This window comes from Takifugu rubripes, chromosome 1 (genome assembly GCF_901000725.2).
Source record: "Takifugu rubripes chromosome 1, fTakRub1.2, whole genome shotgun sequence".
In the NCBI taxonomy this organism is placed as follows: domain Eukaryota; kingdom Metazoa; phylum Chordata; class Actinopteri; order Tetraodontiformes; family Tetraodontidae; genus Takifugu; species Takifugu rubripes.
The window spans coordinates 457,930-480,381 of record NC_042285.1 but is presented as its reverse complement, the minus strand read 5'-3'; the positions used below and the strand labels follow the sequence as shown (position 1 = coordinate 480,381).

The 22,452-nt window shown below is 53.8% G+C and overlaps 2 protein-coding genes and 1 non-coding gene across 4 annotated transcripts; all 3 read left to right on the top strand.

Annotated features, from left to right (window-relative positions):
* The first annotated feature begins 585 nt into the window (after window positions 1-585).
* Window positions 586-679, top strand: trnai-uau (transfer RNA isoleucine (anticodon UAU)). The gene is made up of 2 exons: window positions 586-623; window positions 644-679. It is a non-coding gene; the product is annotated as a tRNA-Ile (tRNA).
* A 3,047-nt stretch (window positions 680-3,726) lies between these two features.
* On the top strand, window positions 3,727-15,312 carry ppm1bb (protein phosphatase, Mg2+/Mn2+ dependent, 1Bb). 2 transcript variants are annotated; one of them, XM_029845284.1, is made up of 6 exons: window positions 3,727-4,120; window positions 9,759-10,604; window positions 11,247-11,364; window positions 11,604-11,715; window positions 12,078-12,135; window positions 12,557-13,762. In XM_029845284.1, exons 2-6 carry the CDS (start codon window positions 9,774-9,776, stop codon window positions 12,872-12,874), a joined length of 1,437 nt encoding a protein of 478 aa, XP_029701144.1. In that variant the 5' UTR covers window positions 3,727-4,120; window positions 9,759-9,773; the 3' UTR covers window positions 12,875-13,762. The 2 variants fall into 2 exon arrangements, with proteins under 2 accessions (XP_029701144.1, XP_029701148.1); XM_029845288.1 differs by lacking the exon at window positions 12,557-13,762 and adding an exon at window positions 14,170-15,312 and having other exon boundaries at window positions 3,728-4,120.
* Window positions 15,313-18,617: 3,305 nt separating this feature from the next.
* six3b (SIX homeobox 3b) lies at window positions 18,618-20,516 on the top strand. Its single transcript, XM_003979289.2, has 2 exons — window positions 18,618-19,645; window positions 20,025-20,516. The coding sequence occupies exons 1-2, from the start codon at window positions 18,951-18,953 to the stop codon at window positions 20,146-20,148; spliced, it is 819 nt and encodes a 272-aa protein (XP_003979338.1). The 5' UTR covers window positions 18,618-18,950; the 3' UTR covers window positions 20,149-20,516.
* The last annotated feature ends 1,936 nt before the right edge of the window (window positions 20,517-22,452 follow it).

The window sequence follows — 22,452 nt, the reverse complement described above, 5'->3', positions numbered from 1 at the left end:
GTTACCTATTTCGTGACTGGGCTCCCAGCTAGTTCACCCCAAGCATGTGACTTACACTAAAGTTTTGGGTTCTAGACCAAAGCTGCTGCGAACATCCGCAGACATCGATCTTCTTTGCTCTTTTCTCCTCTTCATCTCTAATGTCTCGTCGTTACTCGTTCCAAAAGGAGCTCCACATCTTCCTGGTATCCTGATATCTGTCTGGATAGACTCGGTTTTCCATCGCCTCGCCCTGTTCTGAAGGTTAAACCAGTCAGAGAAAAGTCGACGTGCTCTTAACTTCGAAATTACTGCTGAAATGTCGCAGCGCCAACAAGTTTAGCTTCGCGATCTCAGAAAGTCACAATAGGTTGTGGAAATTCCGAGCTGCTTCAGCGGTCCGTGAACGCAGCATGCCAATCGGCTCCATTTCAGCGTTTGTGCCGCGAGGCCCGAGAGTTCTGGTTCGGCTCGCCTGGTTCGTCCGCGGCACCTCACCGAAAGCAGCGCCCGAACAGTAGCGGCGAGGTTCTGTCCGTTGTCGCCTGTAACGGCTGAACCGGTGTCGGTTTCTCTTAGAGCGATTTGGCGCCGCTGTCCTGTAGGGCTCCAGTGGCGCAATCGGTTAGCGCGCGGTACTTATACGACAGTATGCAGCAGAGCAATGCCGAGGTTGTGAGTTCGAGCCTCACCTGGAGCACTATTTTTACACACCTGCACGGGCCGCTTACGGGGCTCGAACCGTTTCCATTTTCGATGGTTCTCGTGATAATTCCGTCTGACTCGACTTATGGCCGTTAATACTGTTCTCTGCGGACAGAAAATAAAGGAATAAATAACGCCAACGACGAAACAGCCGTCTAAAATATGTATAGAAATAGAAAATATAGAAAATATAGAAGGCACAAAAGGACTTTAATCTGCCCTTTTATCGTAATGGCTAGAAATTGTGTAAGAGTTCCACCCAGAACAGAGCAGGTACTGAATATTCCACCGGACTCACGGCGCTCCCTGACCGGAAGACAGAACAGGTAACCCACTAATGTCAGCTGGAGGTCAGCTGGAGGTCAGCTGGAGGTCAGCTGGAGGTCAGCTGGAGGTCAGCTGGAGGTCAGCTGGAGGTCAGCTCTAATAATATAGAGACAGAGAGAGAAACCGTCACCAGCAGGCCTGACTGGCTCGACCAACCAGTAGCACAACCCGACCACTGGGGGCGCCAGACTAGCAGTCTACTTTATATAAAGCGTAATATTTTGAATTTTTGAGTTTTTCTTCCTTTTCTGCACACACGGATCGTCGGATTGGTTCATCTGTGATGTTGCTCATGTGTTCTTTGTCAACCCTTCGAAACGTTTCAAAACATTTTCCTTGAAATCTGTGTTCACGCAGCCATTTTATTTCCTGTCAAAGTGCATTCTCTTTTATTACAGGTGCACATTAGCGCCCCCTCGTGGTCAGAATATCGACGTGTGTTGTGAGTACACCGACCGGACACTAGGCGGCAGTATAACTACAGCCTCCGGGTGCAGACGCGCTGCTGGGGGGGCTCAGGTTCTGGTTCGGGTCACTGGGCCGGTATAAAAATAGAAAAATAATACATATATTAGATTATAGGTGTAAATAAACAATTGAGGGTCTTTTATATTATTATATTTGTACAGTGCTTTTAGCATAAACCTTAAATATGATGTTTTTACAGTAGCTGACAGAAACTCCCAGTTCAGGAGTGGGGACCAGTGAACTACAGGTGATCAAACAGGTGATTAACCTGTTCTCTCAGGTTAGTCTCCCTCACTGCTCCATCGATCAACCTGATCAGAGATCAATCAGAGGATCAGGACCTGCTGATCAGCCTGGTGGAGCTGAAGCTGTGGACCTGCTCCCTCTGTCTCCTGACCCAGACCCACCAGAAGCTCAGGCCAGCAGGACTCTCCTGTTCTACCATCAAGGTTTTTACACGTGTGTGTGTGTGTGTGTATGCGTGTGTGTGTGTGCGTGCGTGTGTGTGTGTGTGTGTGTGAGACTCTAAGCTCTTTAAAACTGGGAATGAACAAGCAGAAGATTGCAGTTGTTCCGTGACCCAGATGCTTGAGGTCCAGATCCTCCAGGCTGAAAATGAGAGTGCAGATCAGAGGCTCCTGCCCCCCCCCCCAGGCCTGAACACAATCAGGGAACATGTGTGCATGTATACATGTGTGTAATTTGTGTGTGTGGGGGGGGGGTGCTTAAGCTCATGCAGATCTGTGTAAACACGAGGGATCAGATTTTGGAGTGTGTGCCACTTGTTCCTGGTGCTCCGGATTAGACGCAACAGTTTTTTAATTTACTCTCCTTAGCTGCCTCCATAAGACTCTAAAGCTGAGAACAGCCCCCCCATCAGAGATGACCCCCGCCTCGCCCCACCCAGCAGCACCACACCCCCCCTCAGATGAGCAGGTGGCTGCACAATCACACACCACCCGACAGTAGGCTCAGTGGGCCACTTTACTCAATGAGAAGAGAATGAGGCGTGTGTGTGTGTATGTGTGTGTGTGTGTGGGGGGGGGGGGGGGGGGGGGGTGGCAAGAGGCAGGGAGTTTAATATTTGGGATAAGCTGTGATTGAACATCATGATCAGAGCAGAATGATCAAATTCTGCCAGTGATAATCTCCTAAACACCACCACTGTCTGTCCTGCACACACACACACACACACACACACACACACACACACACACACGCACACACACACACACACACACACACACACACTCTTAATCTGAACTGTCTCATAACCCTGGCTGCTTCCTTGAGGGACCGTTCTGATATCTGATGAGTTTTTCATTAATAAAACTTAAGTATAATCCTGAGGCCAAGAGACAAAATGACAACAGATCAGAAGTGCTTTCGCTGCACGTACACACACACACACGCGCGCACACACACGCACCCTCATCCAACTAAACATCTTTACAAACACACTTATACACGACGCTGGTGGTTTAATCTTCCCACCACAGCTGTATTTACATCTGCCTGATCTTATTTCTTGTATCTGAAAGGCGAATATAATCACTTTGCTGATTCGGCCCTTTTAACACGAAGGTTTGGAATCTCGCGAGCAGAATTTCTTCCTTTTTAATTGTGATTCAAACGTAAATGAAGTTGCTTCACCGAACCACCGTGAGACGTGCAGGGGCCTCAGCGGCAGCACCACGGTTCGGGTTCATCACCAGCACCAAACAGCTGCAGGACGTCACACATCTGGAACTGCCGAATGTTGGATCAAGGCAGAATTGAAGTGTTTTTCAGGAACATTCTGCGAGGGTTTCTGCTTCCGTCTCGGTTTCTCTTCTCAGGTTCGAGAGCGGACCGCTTGGATGAGGTTGCGCTTGTTATCTACCCCGGGACACTCTAATGCCGAGACCGGAGTAACTTCTGACCGCGAAAACCTGGAATGTATATTCAAATTAACACAACTTATTAATAATTCCATTTTTAGCTCCAGTCTTGGCGGATAGAGTCGATCGACTCCTGTCGCAACGTTCAATGTTTATTTTTACCAGACTGACACCGCCTACCCTCATTGGCTCCGGTGTACGCCATAACAGGTTAGGAGTGTATCCACAGAGAGGGCGCGTCACTGAAGGTCCGTAATTGACCAATAGGATTGGGGTTTGGGCAGGCGCAGAATGATTGACAGGAGAAGGAGCAAATCATAAAACAGTTTGTTTAGACGAGGTAACCAATCAGGAAACCGATGCCAAAAATAACACCTCCTCTTGTTCAGCACCCAAAGTCGAAGGATAGCTCTGGCCTTTCAATTGAAGAAAGTACTGGATTAGTCGCTGTTGTATAATATAGCCAATTCTCAGAGTCCATGTTTGATTCGGAGCGGTCGGAATTGTCTTCGTTTACTACGAAGGACAGAACTGGCTTCAAACATGCGTAAAAATCAACGCCATCCAAGCAGGGAACCACCGAGAAAGGAATTAACGCCGTTCTTCTGAGGCCAATCTCGCCTATTTTTCTCAAATAAGGAAATATAACATAGCTAGCTTGCTAACGTAAGCGTTCTAGGTAGCTAGGTCAACGATACATCTTCACTCAACAGCAGAATCCAGAAGAGTGGATCCACTTTCACGCCTAACAGCCCGAGAAGGTAGGTAGCATGCTAGCGTGTTTGTGCTAACGTCATTAGCATGCGTTTGACAAGCCTGGGAGACGCTTCTCCATCGACATGGAAGTGTTAAACGCAACATTAGCTAGTTAGCCAAGGTTAGCTCACAATACTGGCAAACTAGGCCTTTCCGTCAGCAGAACCGTGTGCTCTGGGCTGGGGCATGTGGTCAGTGGATCGGTATTTAACACACACACGGCACCGTCTCCACCAGCAGCCCCGCGGTTCGTGTTGTTCACTGACGCTGCGGCACAAAGCCCGAACCTTTGGCACCGTGAATCTCACGGCTACAGACGGCGGAGTCGGTCATTCCCAGATAAAACCCAAAGTTTGGACCAGCAGCCCTTTCAGTTCTGGCCAGAGGACAAGGTGGCCCACATGCCGAGTCCGGGCTGGAGCGAGCTAATTTAGCCCCGAGGTGCTAACGACTAGCATTGGAACACAGGATCTGTGTCTTCAAACGTGCCGCTTCAGCATTTATGGCATTTGTTCTCATGATTTAATGTTACATTTGCTGTTTCTATGCTGTCACCTTCATCGACACCTTATTCCCTGTGTGGAGCCTGAAATATGTCAACTTTGCGATGACTGGAGGCTTCAGAACCCGTCACAGTGACCCAGAAGCTGCAGGTAAAACAGCACCAACGAGGCAGTTTGGGGCAGCTTCTGGTCCTGATGAGCAGAACACGCGTCTGCTCACCTTCGCTGACCTTTGACAGAGAAACACGGCAGATTCGACACTTTCCTGCCCGTTTACCGGGTCTTTCCCAGCCCGGCTGGGCTCATGTGAGAACGCCGACCCAAAAGGTGAAGGTGTGAAATGATGCTCTGGGACCCCCTGGAGCTGCAGGTGGGTGGACAGAGACCCCGCCTGGGAGCAGCTCCAGGACCCGGGCTGCTGAGGGTTCTTCAGACGGTTCTGGGCCGTGTGGAGAGCGCTGAGAACCAGGAGTCCGTCTCAGGAGGACCTCCTCTTCTTCTCCAGGGTTCCGCCAACCTGAGGACGTTTCTGCCACCGAGGGCAAACGGGGCAACAAGGCCGGGAGCCACTCAGCTTAATTAACCCCCCGGCACCAAAGTGATTTTGCTTATCGATGTTTGAAGGCGTCCTGGCTGCCAGTGCAAATATCCGTGTGTTTGGAGACGGACGTGGGGTCACGTGTTGCTGGCGTGTTTAATATGTTCTGGCCGGTGGGGCAATAACGACGCCTCTTTATCTGAGCGCCACTTCGCTGTGTGTGTAGGTTAATGTGTAACCGGGCTCCTCCTGCAGCAGTTTACACATTTACAGGCCCGACGGGGAGTGTGAGCTCATCAGTGCCGCTCAGGGTCTCGGAGCGGTTCTGGCCCGGCAGCACCTCAGCAGCACCTCACGGGTCGGTGCAGGTAGCAGCGGTCTGCTGTGTTAGTGGAGCCACTGTGGGCGTGGCGACCCGCGGAGCACCGACAGGATGTAGCAGCAATGACTGACCGAGCACCTTCGGACCGACCACGTAGCGGGCGTGCGTGTAGTTACACACGGTCGCTACACACAGTTGTGTAGTTACACATAGTAGTTACACATGGTCGCTACACATTGTTGTGTAGTTACACATAGTAGTTACACATGGTCGTTATATACAGTCGCTACATACGGTCGCTACATAGTCGCTACATACGGTCATTACATATGGTCGCTACATACGGTTGCTACATAGTCGCTACATACGGTCGCTACATAGTCGCTACATACAGTCATTACATATGGTCGCTACATACGGTTGCTACATACGGTTGCTACATACGGTCGCTACATAGTCGTTACATACGGTCGTTACATACGGTCGTTACACACGGTTGTTACTTAAGGTCGTTACACACGGTTGTTACTTAAGGTCGTTACACACGGTCAATATACACGGTCGCTACATAGTCGTTACATACGGTCGCAACATACGGTCGTTACATACGGTCGCTATATAGTCGTTACATACGGTCGCTACATAGTCGTTACATACGGTCGCTACATAGTCGTTACATACGGCCGCTACATAGTCGTTACATACGGTCGTTACATACGGTCGTTACACACGGTCGTTACATATTCGTTACACAGTCGTTACATACAGTCGTTACATAGTCGTTACATACGGCCGCTATATAGTCGTTACATACGGTCGCTACATAGTCGTTGCATACGGTCGCTACATACGGTCGTTACATACAGTCGTTACATAGTCGTTACATACGGTCGTTACATAGTCGTTACATACGGTCGTTACATATGGTCGTTACATAGTCGTTACATAGTCGTTACATACAGTTGTTACATAGTCGTTACATACGATCACTACATACGGTCGTTACACAGTCGTTACACACGGTCGTTACATATGGTCGCTACATACGGTCGTTACATACGGTCGTTACCCAGGGCCTCTACACACGGTCGTTATACACGGCCGTTACATGCGGTCGTTACACATGGTCGTTACATACGGTCGCTACATATGGTCGTTACATACGGTCGTTACATACGGTCGTTACATACGGTCGTTACATACGGTCGTTACATACGGTCGTTACACACGGTCGTTACACACGGTCGTTACATACGGTCGTTACATACGGTCGTTACACATGGTCGTTACATACGGTCGCTACATACGGTCGTTACATACGGTCGTTACATACGGTCGTTACACACGGTCGTTACACACGGTCGTTACATACGGTCGCTACATACGGTCGTTACATACGGTCGTTACATACGGTCGTTACACACGGTCGTTACATACGGTCGCTACATACGGTCGTTACACACGGTCGTTACACACGGTCGTTACACACGGTCGTTACACACGGTCGTTACACAGCAGCGCCTGACTGGGGCCTCGGTCCATGTGTGACACTGTGGATGCAACAGTTGAAGCCTGAACGTGAGCAGGTGCATCACGGGTCCTCACCAACAGACAGTGGTGATACTTCCCTCTGGTCTGGTCCGTCTGCACCAGTCTGGTTTCTCTGGTTTCTCTGGTTTCTGCAGTAACCTTCATAACTAGTAATTACTGCTCATTCTACGTAGCTTCGTTGGTGTTCTGAAGACACGGCTTCTCCAGTAGGACATCTGCTGCCCCACCTGCCCCCCCCCCCAGGGTCTCAGTCACCCTCCAGAACCTCAATGGTTCCACGATACAGTTTTGGCCCCACACACTAATGTAGCTGGGCGGGTTCTTCAGAACGCCCCAGCTCTGGTGATGCTGTTGCATGCAACGCAAACACTGGTTAGCTCGGGTGCGGAGGGCGGCGTTAGCACTGGTGCAGAGGGCGGTCTTAGCACTGGTGCAGAGGGCGGTCTTAGCTCTGGTGCGGAAGGAGGCGTTAGCACTGGTGCGGAGGGCGGCGTTAGCTCTGGTGCGGAGGGCGGCGTTAGCTCTGGTGCGGAGGGCGGCGTTAGCTCGGATGCGGAGGGCGGCGTTAGCACGGGTGCGGAGGGAGGCGTTAGCTCGGGTGCGGAGGGCGGCGTTAGCTCTGGTGCGGAGGGCGGCGTTAGCACTGGTGCGGAGGGCGGCGTTAGCACTGGTGCGGAGGGCGGCGTTAGCACTGATGGCTAACCAACAAGGTCATTGTGACCATCACTCAGATCACCGTGAACAGAATCAGTCCTGTAAAAACTCTCCGAACTTCTGTCGCTTCCAAAGACATCGTGGCTCAGTCGAGGCTCCGCCCCTTGCTCGCCAGTCGGTGCTAACTCGTGACCATTTGATGCTTCTCGTCTTTCACAAACCTCCGGTCTCTCTGGGGCCCTTTGAAATTTATTTTTTCTTAAATTCTATTTTTTACATTTCAAGTTTTGAGCATTTCCCCCACATTTCAGTCTTATTTTACTCCCAAAAAGAGTTTGTTTGGTTGGAGAAGAAAATGTCGTTGTGCTTCTCCGTAGCTTAGCGTAGCCAGCGCAGAGGGCGGCGCTACACATCATTCCGGCCTCTTGCTTTTCTGGCTTTGTCGTTGGGTTTTTAGTTTCGGTCAATTGTTGGCGATGGATTCAGAGGAACACACCCTGTGGAGCACCTGCGCAGAGTCCCCAGAAGCGTAGCAGAGTCCCCAGAAACGTAGCAGGGTCCCCAGAAGCGTAGCAGAGTCCCCAGAAGCGTAGCAGGGTCCCCAGAAGCGTAGCAGGGTCCCCAGAAGCGTAGCAGGGTCCCCAGAAGCGTAGCAGAGTCCCCAGAAGCGTAGCAGGGTCCCCAGAAGCGTAGCAGAGTCCCCAGAAGCGTAGCAGAGTCCCCGGTCCTGTGGTTCCTCTGAGCCCATGGGAGACCTCCAGGTAGACCTCTCACCTGTAGCTCCATCCTCAGGTGTCTGTTTTAGGGTTGGAGAAGCTCGTTGCTCTGGTAAATCGTCTCGTTAAGGTATTCAGTGATGATGATGATGATGACGATCTTCCTCTACATGAATGCTTCTGTTGGGACCAATAATCTGGACGTTGCCACTGCAGCCTTAGGATTAGCATTAGCATTAGCTGCACAACAGGATTGTGTCATCTCAATATTCTACTTCCCCTTCAAAATAAAGGGGGGGGGGGGTCCCAGCAGGCATGACATCAGTGTGTGTGTGTGTGTGTGTGTGTGTGTGTGTGTGTGTGTGTGTGTGTGTGTGTCTCAGGGATGAGATGGGTGGGGTGTCACTGAATGAAGCTAAGCTTGGGTGTTTGCCCTGCAGGGTGGGTGGTTGCTAGGCAACGGCAGTGTGTTTGTTTTATTTTTAGAGCGAATGGCTGCTGGTGAATACATCTGTGTCTCACCTGTGTCACACACTGGGCAGCACTGCCCCCTCCCCGCCCCCCCCGGCCTGAAATCCAAACCTGCTGTTTATTTATAGAGCCGCTTTTTCTCGCACATAGACGACATCACTTAGTGCACACGTGCACGTCCAGCGGCTGTTGTAGCTGCTGCTGCTGTAGCTGCTGCTGCTGTAGCTGCTGCTGTAGCTGCTGCTGCTGCTACTGTAGCTGCTGCTGCTGCTGTAGCTGCTGCTGCTGCTGTAGCTGCTGCTGCTGCTGTAGCTGCTGCTGCTGCTGCTGTAGCTGCTGCTGCTGTAGCTGCTGCTGCTGCTGCTGTAGCTGCTGCTGCTGTAGCTGCTGCTGTAGCTGCTGCTGCTGCTACTGTAGCTGCTGCTGCTACTGTAGCTGCTGCTGTAGCTGCTGCTGCTGCTGTAGCTGCTGCTGCTGTAGCTGCTGCTGCTGTAGCTGCTGCTGTAGCTGCTGCTGCTGCTACTGTAGCTGCTGCTGCTGCTGTAGCTGCTGCTGCTGCTGCTGTAGCTGCTGCTGCTGCTGCTGTTGTAGCTGTTGCTGCTGTTGTAGCTGCTGCTGCTGTAGCTGCAGCTGCTGTAGCTGCTGCTGCTGCTGCTGTAGCTGCTGCTGCTGCTGTAGCTGCTGCTGCTGCTGTAGCTGCTGCTGCTGCTGCTGTAGCTGCTGCTGCTGCTGCTGTTGTAGCTGTTGCTGCTGTTGTAGCTGTTGCTGCTGTAGCTGCTGCTGCTGTAGCTGCTGCTGAAGGGACCTTAGAGACAGCAGAGCAGGACCGTTGGGAGGCTCCTGTTTATGGGATGGATGTGATTCACCTCTTCCTGTTGTCCTCCTCAGTGAACCGAAGCAGCGATGGGGGCTTTCCTGGACAAGCCGAAGACTGAGAAGCACAGCGCCCACGGTCAGGGCAACGGGCTGCGCTACGGCCTGAGCTCCATGCAGGGCTGGAGGGTGGAGATGGAGGACGCCCACACCGCTGTGGTGGGCCTTCCCCACGGACTGGCCGACTGGTCCTTCTTCGCCGTCTACGATGGCCACGCCGGCTCCCGGGTGGCCAACTACTGCTCCGCCCACCTGCTGGAACACATCCTGTCCGGAGGCGCCGACTTCAGCTCCGAGTCCAGCTCCATAGAGGGCGTGAAGGACGGCATCCGCTCGGGCTTCCTCAACATCGACGAGTACATGCGCAGCTTCTCGGACCTGCGGCAGGGCCTGGACCGCAGCGGCTCCACGGCCGTGTGCGTGCTGCTCAGCCCCACGCACCTCTACTTCATTAACTGCGGGGACTCTCGAGCCGTGCTCAGCCGAGACTCCCAGGTGGGCTTCTCCACCCAGGACCACAAGCCCTGCAACCCCCGCGAGAAGGAGCGCATCCAGAAAGCCGGCGGCTCGGTGATGATCCAGAGGGTCAACGGCTCCCTGGCCGTGTCCCGCGCTCTGGGGGACTACGACTACAAGTGCGTGGACGGGAAGGGCCCCACGGAGCAGCTGGTGAGCCCCGAGCCCGAGGTGTGCGTGTTGGAGCGGGTGGCCGAGGGAGACGAGTTCGTGGTGCTGGCGTGCGACGGAATCTGGGACGTCATGTCCAACGAGGAGCTGTGTGACTTTGTCCGCTCACGACTGCTGGTGTGTGACGACCTGGAGAAGGTCTGTAACTCGGTGGTGGACACGTGTCTGCACAAGGTGAGCTGCCCTTCACTGGAGTCGTCTTAGCATGCTAGCACGCTAGCGCGTAGCTAACGCACCCTCGTGAGCGTCCGCCACGGCGCGGAGACCTTTGTGACGGTGGTGAGCAGATCAGGGCTGGGGGGGTCAGTTTATGGGGGGGTGCACGATACCAGGCTTCCTGCTAGCTGTTGCCTCCATGATCTCCGTCTCAAGGTGTTCCGATTGATCCTGACTGACCTTTGACCTCTTGAACGACCTCTAGAGGTCATAGATCATCTCAGTCAGGAGACACTCATGGCCCCTGAAGACGTGATCATGTCCAGCTTTGATAGGAGCAACTGTGAAACACCTGTGGATGAAGCTCCTCAGACGTATATCTCCTGTCTCTGTACGGACCAGTGGTACCGCTGAGTTCTGGTCAGTTTTGGGGTGAGGAGGAGGTGTGACACGGTGATGGTAGATGGAGGCCGAGGAGGTGTCCACCAGCAGAACCCTCACAGCTGCTGGTCCTACAGGTCTCTGACCAGCCTCCCAGTTGGGTTGTGTAGTGGGAACCAAGGCTGAGCCGTCCTAGGGAACTGGGTCATGGAGCTGGTTTGGGCTCCCCCACAGCAGAACTGTGATGTTCTAGTGAACCCATGTGTGTCTCCTGTGCAGGGGAGCAGGGACAACATGAGTGTGGTGCTGGTGTGTTTCCCTGGAGCCCCCAAGATCTCAGAGGAGGCCCTGAAGAAGGAGGAGGAGCTGGACAAATACCTGGAGACCCGTGTTGAAGGTCAGCCTCTCATGGCACACACACGCACACACACACACACACACACACACACTCCCTGGACCAGGAGCCTGCTCAGGTGTTAGATGCAGCACAACTGATTCTGGTTCTGATTCTCACCAAAATAACCAGTCAAGTGTGTGTGTGTGTGTGTGTGTGTGTGTGTGTGTGTGTGTGTGTGTGTGTGTGTGTGTGTGTGTGTGTGTGTGTGTGTGTGTGTGTGTGTGTGTGTGTGCGCGCAGAGCTACTGGGGAGCTGTGGCGAGGCTGGAGTCCCTGACCTGGTGTCTGTCCTGAGGAGCATCGGGGCAGAAAACATCCCCAACCTCCCACCTGGGGGAGGCCTGATCAGCAAGTAAATGCCCCTCCTGATTCAGCCCATCCTTCAGGGCTCCACTGGGTCAGAACCGCTGACCCGGTTGGCTCTGGACACCTCTGACGTAGCTTCTCCATCGATCAGTAACGTTAGCAGCCGCAGGTGTTCCACAGATAGAAGAGCTGCATGTTTGAGTCATCCTGAGCTCTGATGAAGCTCAACTCTTCAACCAAAGCTGGTCTGCTGGTAACGTGTGTGTGTGTGTGTGTGTGTGTGTGTGTGTGTGTGTGTGTGTGTGTGTGTGTGTGTGTGTGTATGTGTGCGTGTGTGTGTGTGTGTGTGTGTGTGTGTGTGTGTGTGTGTGTGTGTGCGTGTGTGTGTGTGTGTGTGTGTTTTCACAGACGGAGTGTGATCGAGGCGGTCTACAACAAGCTGAACCCTCATAAAGAAGAGGAAGGGGTGAGTCTGTCGCGCCATGTCTGACCTTTAACCTCACCTCGACACCCCCACTCCAGCCAGACCGGGGGGGGGGCTCAATATTTAGCTGTTTTCAGTATCTTTGGAGACTTTTTACTGCTTCCTGAGCCTGAACCTCAGCAACTTGACTGCCTCCTGGCGGCTGGTTGCAGAGCCTCTCACACACACACACACACACACACACACACACACACACTGAGTATGATTCACACAGGGTTGCTGGTCTCACTGGTCACAGGTAGCGTTTGATTGGCCGGTTCCATGGATGCGAGACGCCCCTGACGTGCTAATGTGTGCAGCTTCCTGCGCGCGCGTGCGTGTGTGTGTGCGCGTGCGTGTGTGCGTGTGTGTGTGAGAACATGCAGCGTACCTGCACAGTCTCACCCCTGGCGTGTCGCCTCAGGCCTGTGCGGGGGGAGAGGAGGAGAGTGAGGAGGGAGGCGGAAACACGGCGGCTCACCTGCTGGAGGCTCTGCGGCAGTTCCGCCTGCACCACCGGGGGCAGTACCGCTCGGTGCTGGAGGAGACGCTGGCCGCCTACCACCGGCCCGGGGAGAGCGGCGCCGGCGGAGGAGCGGGGCGGCTGCCCGGGACTTCTGACCACGATGAAGACGGCCAGGAACAGCCTGCCTCCCCTCCCGTCCCCCCCTCACCCACCAATGCGGAGTCGGACGCCGTTCGAGAGGCCCCCGGCCCCGAGTCCAGTCCCGCCTTTGAATGATGACCTTTCCTCGTAACCTCCCAGTCACGTGACCCATAATCCACGTTCTCAGAACCAGAACTTGTGGGGCACGTCGGCCCTTCCTGTCAACAGTCTGCCATTCGAGGCTGTTTTTAGAAACGGCCCCTTTGTCTATTCAAATTCTGCCCCCCACCCTTACCTCTTACCCCCCCCCCCCCCACGCCGTTTCTTCTGTGTCGGCCATTTTACAGCTGCATCACAGCAGAATATTAACAGAACTCCTCCGGAGGTGGCTGGCGAAGCAGAAATGAACCTTGTGCTCTGTGGCCTATATTCACCTGTATTGGCTTCTGGCTGGTCACCCCCCCTCCACCCCCGCCTCACCCCCCACACCCCCGCCTCACCCCCCACACCCCCGCCTCCCCCCACAGCTTCACATCAAACTCCTGCTTACAGTCAGAATGTCAGAGCTAAAACAGACAAACACACGTCTGTTACTTGCATATATCCTGTGTGTGTGTGTGTGTGTGTGTGTGTGCGCGTGTGCGTGTGTGTGTGTGAGAGAGAGAGAGAGAGAGAGAGAGACTGAATGTAAAGGCTTAACCACGGTGGGGCAGGTTACCAAAGGGGCTAGCATTGCTGCTAGCCATGCTAACTGTTGCTAACTGTAGTCATGCTAGCTGTGTGGCAGTTTCCAGGTCATTTGTCCCTCTCAGGCTTCCGTCACTGGCTCACTGACCTGGGTCCCCTTTAAGTGCTGTCTGTCGTCCGTCTGTGCTGCTGCGCTGAAGTTGAACCACTGATCACCAGGCGCTCACCACAACATCCCAATATTGGGGTGTGTGTGTGTGTGTGTGTGTGTGTGTTTGTACGCAGCTGTGCGCCACATCAAAGCCACACGATTAAAATGACAAATGAGGAAATAAACTCTGATTTTCGTGTGTTTCTTGAGGGACTTGAAGGTAGCGCGGGGCCGTTGGTCGCGCCGCTCCGGGAAACGTCGGAAACTTTCCGTCCCACGTGCGACAGCCGTGTTAGTGTCAGTGGCGTCGCTATGGTAACGGTAGAGTTCAGATCGACAGGGCGGCGGTAAAATATGCCTCCGCAGCCCTTCCAAGCCTCGAAGGTCACCTTGTCCCTGTGCGTGTCGGGGAGCAGCAGAACCAGAAGGTGGTCGCTGCTCAGGTGAGTTTCAGGTTGTTGGACACACCTGGAACACCGGGTCGCCCCCCCCCCCAACCCGTCCTCAAACTGGTGCACGTTAACTGTTGAAAGGGTCCGAGCCAGGCGTCCACAAGCTAACGCTCCTCTCTCCTCTCTCTCCACCCCCCCAGAGTACCAGCGAGTTGGAGGACCCCTGGTAACGGCGGCGTGGACCCCCCCCCCCCCCCCCGTCTCCTCCAGGTGATCGGTGCATCCACCCACAGGAGGAGTCGCTCCATTGTGCCATGTCTTTCTCCACTAAAACGAAAATGAGGACATGTGGTGTGGGATGGAGTGTGTGTGAGAGCGTGTGTGTGAGAGCGTGTGTGTGAGAGCATGTGTGTGTGTGTGAGCGTGCGTGTGTGTGTGTGTGAGAGTGTGTGTGTGCAGCTGTGGGACAGTGACGTTCACACTCGCTGCTTTGAACCCGGAGGACCTCCACTTCCTGGACTGCAGCCTGGTGACGTAGACTTCTACCACGCAGGTGTTTCTCCTCTTCTTTTTGTGAATGTTAACGTTGAACACCTGGATCCACCTGAATCCACCTGGATCCACCTGCGGACCGGCGGGTGTGTGGGGCGTCTGAGTGCGTGATTGTTGCAGAGCTGACGGCGAAGACTCCATTTCCCTTTCCTCCGGGACGGTTCCGTGCCCCTCGGCCCACGGCGGCCCGACACCTTTGCTTCTTCCTTCAGACACACACTCTGTTTGACACACAGACGCACACAGACGCACACAGACGCACAGCAACCACGAGACCCACCTCATCACTCCATACTTCCACCTGTGCACGTATGTGATGCGCACGTCTGCAGGACGCTGCATGAGGACTTTGGTTCTGCCTGAACACGAGTGACGGACCAGAGGGACCTCTGAGTGGAACTGAGATTTGGTTCTTTTCTTTCCTTTTCCTGTTTTTTTTTGGGGGGGGGGGGGGGTAATAACCAGTAGGATAATGACGATGATAATCATGATGGGGGGGGTGGGAAGTTTCTTTTCATGGAGGAGCGGCGAGCAGGTTCTGGAGGGAGCAGCGGGGGGGTGGAGGAGCTGCTCTCCGGGCAGGACCCCCCCCCCCCAGCATCGCCGACGGTCCTGACGGTGACTTTTTTAATGTGGTCCATGAGGTGTGGAGCTGCGTGGCCTGAGTGGCCCCCCCCTCGGAACCCTCCCTGGGTCTCAGAAGCATCGTAACGTTTGTATTGCTGTTGTTTGATTGCACTCATTTGATTACAGAAGCGTCTATATATGAAATAAAGACCTACAAGGATCCAGTCCTGTCTGTGTCTGCGTCCCCCCAGCACTGACCCGCGGCCCCCCAGCACTGACCCGCGGCCCCCCAGCACCCCCATCTGGGGCCCCCATCAGGGACCCTCCACAGGTGCTTCACCTTCGCTCACAATTTGTCCCAGTTCCAGAACTTGAAGGTCACAAACCTGCTCAGCTGTCAAGGAGCGCCCCCCCACGTGACCCTGGTCCTGGTCCTGGTCCTGGTCCTGGTAACGGCAGCTCGCTGGGGGTCTGGCCCTGGGGTTCTGTGAAGCACCTGCAGACACTTGCGACTGAATAAAGAGGAGGGACAGAACGAAGTCCAGTATCAGGACAAAACCGTCAAAATGTCCCCGTAATCTGGTCCTTTAAAGGTGGTTTCAATCTGGAGGGGGATTATGGGATTTCATGTGTTGGTGTGAAGGCCAGATTACCTCAGCGTGTGTTGGGGGGTTAATATGATGATGGGGGGGGCAGATGCCCTCTCAGCCCCATATAAACCCCACATATCAAAACAAGACACGCCCACACATTTAATCTCACTTTAATTTGTCTCCACACTAAACCAGGAGGCAGCTCAGGTGCAGGGACCTGGATCGGTGTCCAGAGGTCCGAGTTCTGACCCGGCCCACGTGGAGCGATGACTAGTGTTGGTGGATCCAGTCAGCAGGGGGCGACAGAGACGCGCTCGCTCCGTCCTCCTTCGTGTATTTGTGTGTATTTCCTTGTCTCGGAACCCTCGCGTGATGACCTTTGACCCAGAGCCGTTTCATCAAAGCAGCAACAGTGGCTTCAGAATCTGGCAGGAACCTTCAGACCCACTTTGAAGCCTCCCCGATGTTTCTGTGCTTTATTACAGCTGTAATAAACTGTCTTTATTCATGACCCCTGAAAGGACGCCGCTCCTCCTCCCTCTCCAGCCCAAGGCGGCTGACCCGGGAGACCCAATAGACCCGGGAGACCCAATAGACCCGGGAAACCCAATAGACTCGGGAGACCCAATAGACCCGGGAGACCCAATAGACCCGGGAAACCCAATAGACCCGGGAGACCCAATAGACCCGTGAGACCCAGGGGACCCAGTAGACTTGAGAGACCCAATAGACCCAGTAGACTCGGGAGACCCAATAGACCCAGGAGACCCAATAGACTCAGGAGACCCAGTAGACTCGGGAGACCCAATAGACTTGAGAGACCCAGTAGACTTGGGAGACCCAGTAGACTTGGGAGACCCAGTAGACTCGGGAGACCCAGGAGACCCAATAGACTCAGGAGACCCAGTAGACTCGGGAGACCCAATAGACTTGAGAGACCCAGTAGACTCGGGAGACCCAATAGACCCAGTAGACTCGGGAGACCCAATAGACCCAGTAGACTTGGGAGACCCAGTAGACTCGGGAGACCCAATAGACCCAGTAGACTTGGGAGACCCAATAGACCCAGTAGACTCGGGAGACCCAATAGACTCAGGAGACCCAATAGACCCAGTAGACTCTGGAGACCCAATAGACCCAGTAGACTCTGGAAAATGAAAAGTTGGTCAGGTGACTCCGTGCGAGGAGAAACCTGGGTCAGGTGACTCTCCGGGAGGGTGTGATTGGTAGAGGTGGATCACAGCGCCTCCCTGGAACCTGTCGGGCCTCAGACGTGGGTCTGAGTGGAGTAATTTCCCAGATGAGCATGTGGCCTTTGTTAGAGGGATAATCTGGCTCTTGTTGCTCACAGAGGTTAAGATGCAGCAGATTAGACCAGATTACCCCCGACCACAACAGACAGCCCCCACCACCCTCCACAGACAGCCCCCACCACCCTCCACAGACAGCCCCCACCACCCTCAACAGACAGCCCCCACCACCCTCCACAGACAGCCCCCACCACCCTCCACAGACAGCCCCCACCACCCTCAAGGCTCGGTCAGTGAACGGTCATCAGAATCATCCACCTCTGTCCTGCCTCTAGATGGTCTCACAGTTTAATACAGGTGCCTCACATGGACACAGGTGTTTAAGACCCAGAACAAGGATGCTGTTAGCAACATCTGGCCTCCGCATTAGCACACAAGCAGAATTATTATCCAGTGGCTGTGATGGAAGTGTGTGTGTGTGTGTGTGCGTGTGTGTGTGTGTGAGTGAGAGGGGGGGGTGACACACCTGTGATAAACTCCCATCCATGCTAACAGAAGTAGCAGGATTTACTCAGACGTATTGGTTTACGACCCAATCAGGGTCCGGATTAGTCGCCCAGGTAGCGTAACTGAAACACCTGCTCTTAGATTTCTGACAGGTCAGACCTGATGTCAACAACACACACACACACACACACACCCTCCACCATCTACAACAGTCAGTGGGGGCTGGTGCTGCTGCCACCAGGGGGCGATGGAGATGCTTTGGCCTGTTGACCATCTCTATGTTTTCGATGCTAACACATATAGGCTCCCCTCATTGAGAGCTAAGCTATCTCATTCAGGCTAAGCTAGCAGTTAGCATGCTGAAGGTTAGCAGTGTAGCATCTTGTCCCTCTCCAGGACAGCGTGATGGGCGGGGCTTGTTGCCTGCCAGCATCAACAAGCCCCGCCCATCATGCTCCTTCCTGCTTTAGGCTCTTTTGTCCTTAAAACTTTTAAAGTCCTGGAAGAGAAAGAAAAGGACCAAGAGTTGGGCTGAGGTTAAAAAAGAGGAGGCCTTCCAGGGCCTCTGGGGGGGGGGGGGGGGGGCGGCCTGTCCCAGTGACGGGAGGTGGGGGGGTTAAAGGTGCTGGGCTGAGGAGCTCAGGGGGCATGTGGAGGACAGTGGAGGGGCTCTTGTTTACGGGGGTAAAGATGATGATGAGAGTCATGAATGTGTAACTTTTTTAGATGCTGTTCACTAAAATCAGTGATTCACTCATTCATTCTTCTGATGAATACATGAACAACCCCAACACCCCCCCCCCCCCACCTGTGTTGCTCCTCCCTGGAGCCCCCCTGTGTTGGGGTAATTGGCATTGACCCTGTCAGCTCGGGACGTTGGGACAGCTGTGGAACGTCTGCTGGACTCTGAGGGAACATCCAGGCCAGCAGAACCTGTGAAAGCTGCTGAGATAAAGCTGCTCCATTAGACTAATGTTGGGGGGGGCCACATGGGGGGGCGGTGCTAATCCAAGCTAACAGAATGGAGCCAGATTATCTGTGAATTTATGGATATTAGAGAATAGAAGTGATTAGAAAGTGATTAGAGTGATGGGAAACCACTTCAGAAACACGGCCTCCAACGATGGAAGCAGCTTAACCACCACAGAGCTTTGGACTTTGTTCTGGACGCGTCCTCCTGGTGTCTCTTTGTCTCTCGTGTCAAACGTCAAGCGTCCTTCGCCGGGACACCGGCGACTTTTGACGTGAAACCACATCGAAGAGGAGAAACAGGAAGTTGGACGGGAGCTCCGTTTCTTGGCTCTAAGACCTGAACGTGGGTCCGTCCTGGTCTGCTGCACGAGCCAAATCCTCTGTGTGATTGACAGCGCTGCCATAGCAACCATGTCCGCGCTGTCCAATCAGACGTCAGGCTCGGGCCCGCCCTGACTCCCAGGTGACCTAAAGAGCGGGACTCGAGCAGATTCTTGGCAGACTTGCAGAGGTTCCCGTCGGCTCCGCTCCGTCATCCAGATGGTTTTCAGGTCGCCGCTCGACTTCTTCTCAGCCTCCCGAGTCCTCCTGCCCCACCTGGCAGAGGGAGCTCCAGTGGGGGGCCGCTCTCAGTCCCCCGAGGACCTTAAGTCGGTTGGTCCCCCCCTGGCTCTGCCCGGACTGTGCTTCTCCGCCACGCAGATCGCCAGCGTGTGTGAGACCCTGGAGGAGACCGGGGACGTCGAGCGGCTGGCCCGCTTCCTCTGGTCCCTCCCGGTGACCGGGGACGGCCGCGACTCCATCTCTGAGCAGGAGTCCGTGCAGCGCGCGCGCGCCGTGGTGGCCTTCCACACGGGCAGCTTCCGAGAGCTCTACCACATCCTGGAGACGCACCGCTTTACGCGCGCGTCACACGGCAAACTGCAGGCGATGTGGCTGGAGGCTCATTACCGGGAGGCGGAGAAGCTGCGGGGGCGGCCGCTCGGACCCGTGGACAAGTACCGCGTGAGGAAGAAGTTCCCGTTACCCAAGACCATCTGGGACGGGGAGCAGAAGACGCACTGCTTCAAGGAGCGCACCCGCGGGCTGCTCCGGGAGTGGTACCTGCAGGACCCCTACCCGAACCCCGGGAAGAAGCGGGAGCTGGCGCACGCGACCGGACTCACGCCCACGCAAGTTGGCAACTGGTTCAAGAACCGCAGACAGAGAGACCGGGCAGCGGCCGCCAAGAACAGGTGAGGGCAACAGGAACAGGTCTGATCCAAGTCCGCGATCCGGAAGCAACAAGTGCACGCGCGGCCAAAACTGTGCGTAAAAGAACATTTATGACTCGTTTCCCTTTTATCCTGATAAAAGGGAGTCTTTGGTCTTCAGGTGGGTGAAAATAAAACGAGTCTTGATTTTAGAGTGATAAGATAACAAAGCTGATAAAGGCTCCGCAACGAGGTCCAGACCTGCTCTGATCCACATCAGACCTGCTCTGATCCACATCAGACCTGCTGACGCTGCAGCTTTGATCTGTGTCGGAGCATCTGGGTGCACGAGAGCCCCGTCTCGGGCCAGAAGAGGGCAGAAGGTGGAGCGCCGTCACTCACAGCAGCCGCTCTCTTTCAGGTTGCAGCTCCACCGGATGTGCTCGGACCGGGGGCGCCCGTTCAGCCCCGCCCGGGCCGGAGGGCGCGCCGACGGCGAGACTCTCCTGTCGGTGACGGACAGTGACTCTGACCTGGACGTTTGAGGCTTTTCTCCCTCCAGAGGACAAATCAGGGTTTCCAGGAAATGTTCAGGGCCTCATCCAGCTTCATCAGGAAGAGCATCAAAGAGCATCAAAGGCATCAAAGAGGAAGCTGTTTCCTGCCCGGATAATCTCCCATTTCTGTACGTTGACGACAGCAGCAGCTGATTAGACCCCAACACGCCTCGAGGCCGCCGTGGACCCGTGAAAATGGTCCTTTTCCTCTCTAAAATAGTGATTTGTGTAGACGACCGTCACAGGCTGAAGGTCACGTGACCACCTTGTTTCATGTTGACTGATTTAAAGTCTCTTATGTCACTCGTGTGTTCATGAATGTTATTTTATATAAATAAAGCTATTTGGTGGATGGATCTTGTGTTGCTCCTCTTTCTCGACAAGATGTGTGTCTGACGTGCACGTGCACGTGCGTGTGTTCACTCAGACTAGTTACAGTGACAATAGCATCGCTCCACCATTGGAACAAGCGGATCAAAACCCGCCCAGAAAACCAGGCGAGTTGCTCCATATGGTTCCGTCCTCGGTGACCTGGTAGCGGCAGCAGCGGCCGGGACACCTTCAGAGCCCCGCCGAGGTGCCCTTGAGCAAGGTACCCAACCCCAAAATGCTCACATTCAGGGTCTCTGTGACCCTGCAGGGGAACCGGCCTCAAGAAAAGACCCAAACCCATAACAGACTTTAGAATTCTGCAGAACCACAACAGACATGAACACCAGATGTTTTCCTGCCATCACTTCAGGGGGGCGGAGCTCTCCACGATGAAAGGGTGAATACGATGAAAGGGTGAATATGATGAAAGGGTGAACACAAGAGGGACGTTTCCAGCTTAAAAAAAGAAACCATTTCTGTGGTTTACAGAATTTCATTGACACCAAATTTCGGGGCACTTCTGGGTGTGAACAAACGTTTCTGTCTAAAAAAAATGACTTTAAGTTGATTTTGTGGGAAAAACAACAAACATCTGGAAACGTAAAAAGGCTCCTAAATCAGGAAGTGACGAGAACCAACCTCACGAGCGCTCAACGTGGTCGTGCGCCACCTGGCGGTCTATATATATATGTGTATATATATGTGTGTGTGTGTCTGTGTTGTTAGGGTGTGTGTGTGTGAGTGAGTGTGTGTGTGAGTGTGTGAGTGAGTGTGTGTCTGTGCGTGTGTGTGTGAGTGAGTGTGTGTGTTTCTGTGAGTGTGTGTGTGTGTGTGTTTCTGTGAGTGTGTGTCTGTGCGTGTGTGTGTGAGTGAGTGTGTGTGTTTCTGTGATTATGTGTGTGTGTGTGTGTGTGTGCGCGTGTGTGTGCGTGTGCCTTTGTGTGTTTAATCTTGCTGTGAATAAATAAATAAGGGGAAAGTAAACAGACGACTCTATAGGTTTTTGGTCTGTAGAGAAGCTACTTTGATTGATTGTGGGAGCAGAATTAAATGGTGTAACAACAATTGGTTTAATTTAGTTAACAATGAACTATTTCTACATTCACCACTGTTCACTTTTTGTAATTAGTCAGCTACACCACTAATTATGCAGCATAACAAATGTTTAGATTAATGTTTTGACAGACAAGTTTTAAATTATCACTGTGGTGATGCTGTGGTGATACTGTGGTGATGTTGTGGTGATACTGTAGTGATGCTGTGGGGATGTTGTGGTGATGCTGTGGTGATACTGTAGTGATGCTGTGGTGATGCTGTGGTGATACTGTGGTGATGTTGTGGTGATGCTGTGGTGATGTTGTGGTGATGCTGTGGTGATGTTGTGGTGATGCTGTGGTGATGCTGTGGTGATGCTGTGGTGATGCTGTGGTGATACTGTAGTGATGCTGTGGTGATACTGTGGTGATGCTGTGGTGATGTTGTGGTGATGCTGTGGTGATGTTGTGGTGATGCTGTGGTGATACTGTGGTGATGCTGTGGTGATGCTGTGGTGATGCTGTGGTGATACTGTGGTGATGCTGTGGTGATGCTGTGGTGATGCTGTGGTGATGGCTTCAGTACATCAGCAGCCCCATATCCAGGTGCTGTTGGGGCATCTGGTTCGCTCAGTGAAGAGAGGACGTTCCTCTGTGGTCACACAGCTGTTGGATGATGATGCAGATGCTGCTCTGTGAGGTGGGTGGTGGTGATGGGGGGGGGGGGGGGGGGGGGGGGGGGGCAATACTGCTCGACAGACCCATTACAAAGGTTTCTGATGTTTCTGATGAGGCCCTCACATCCAATCATCTTCTGTTACTAAAAGGGAGACCCATCCTTCCACCAGGACTCGGTGCAGAACTACCTGTACACCAGGGGAAGATG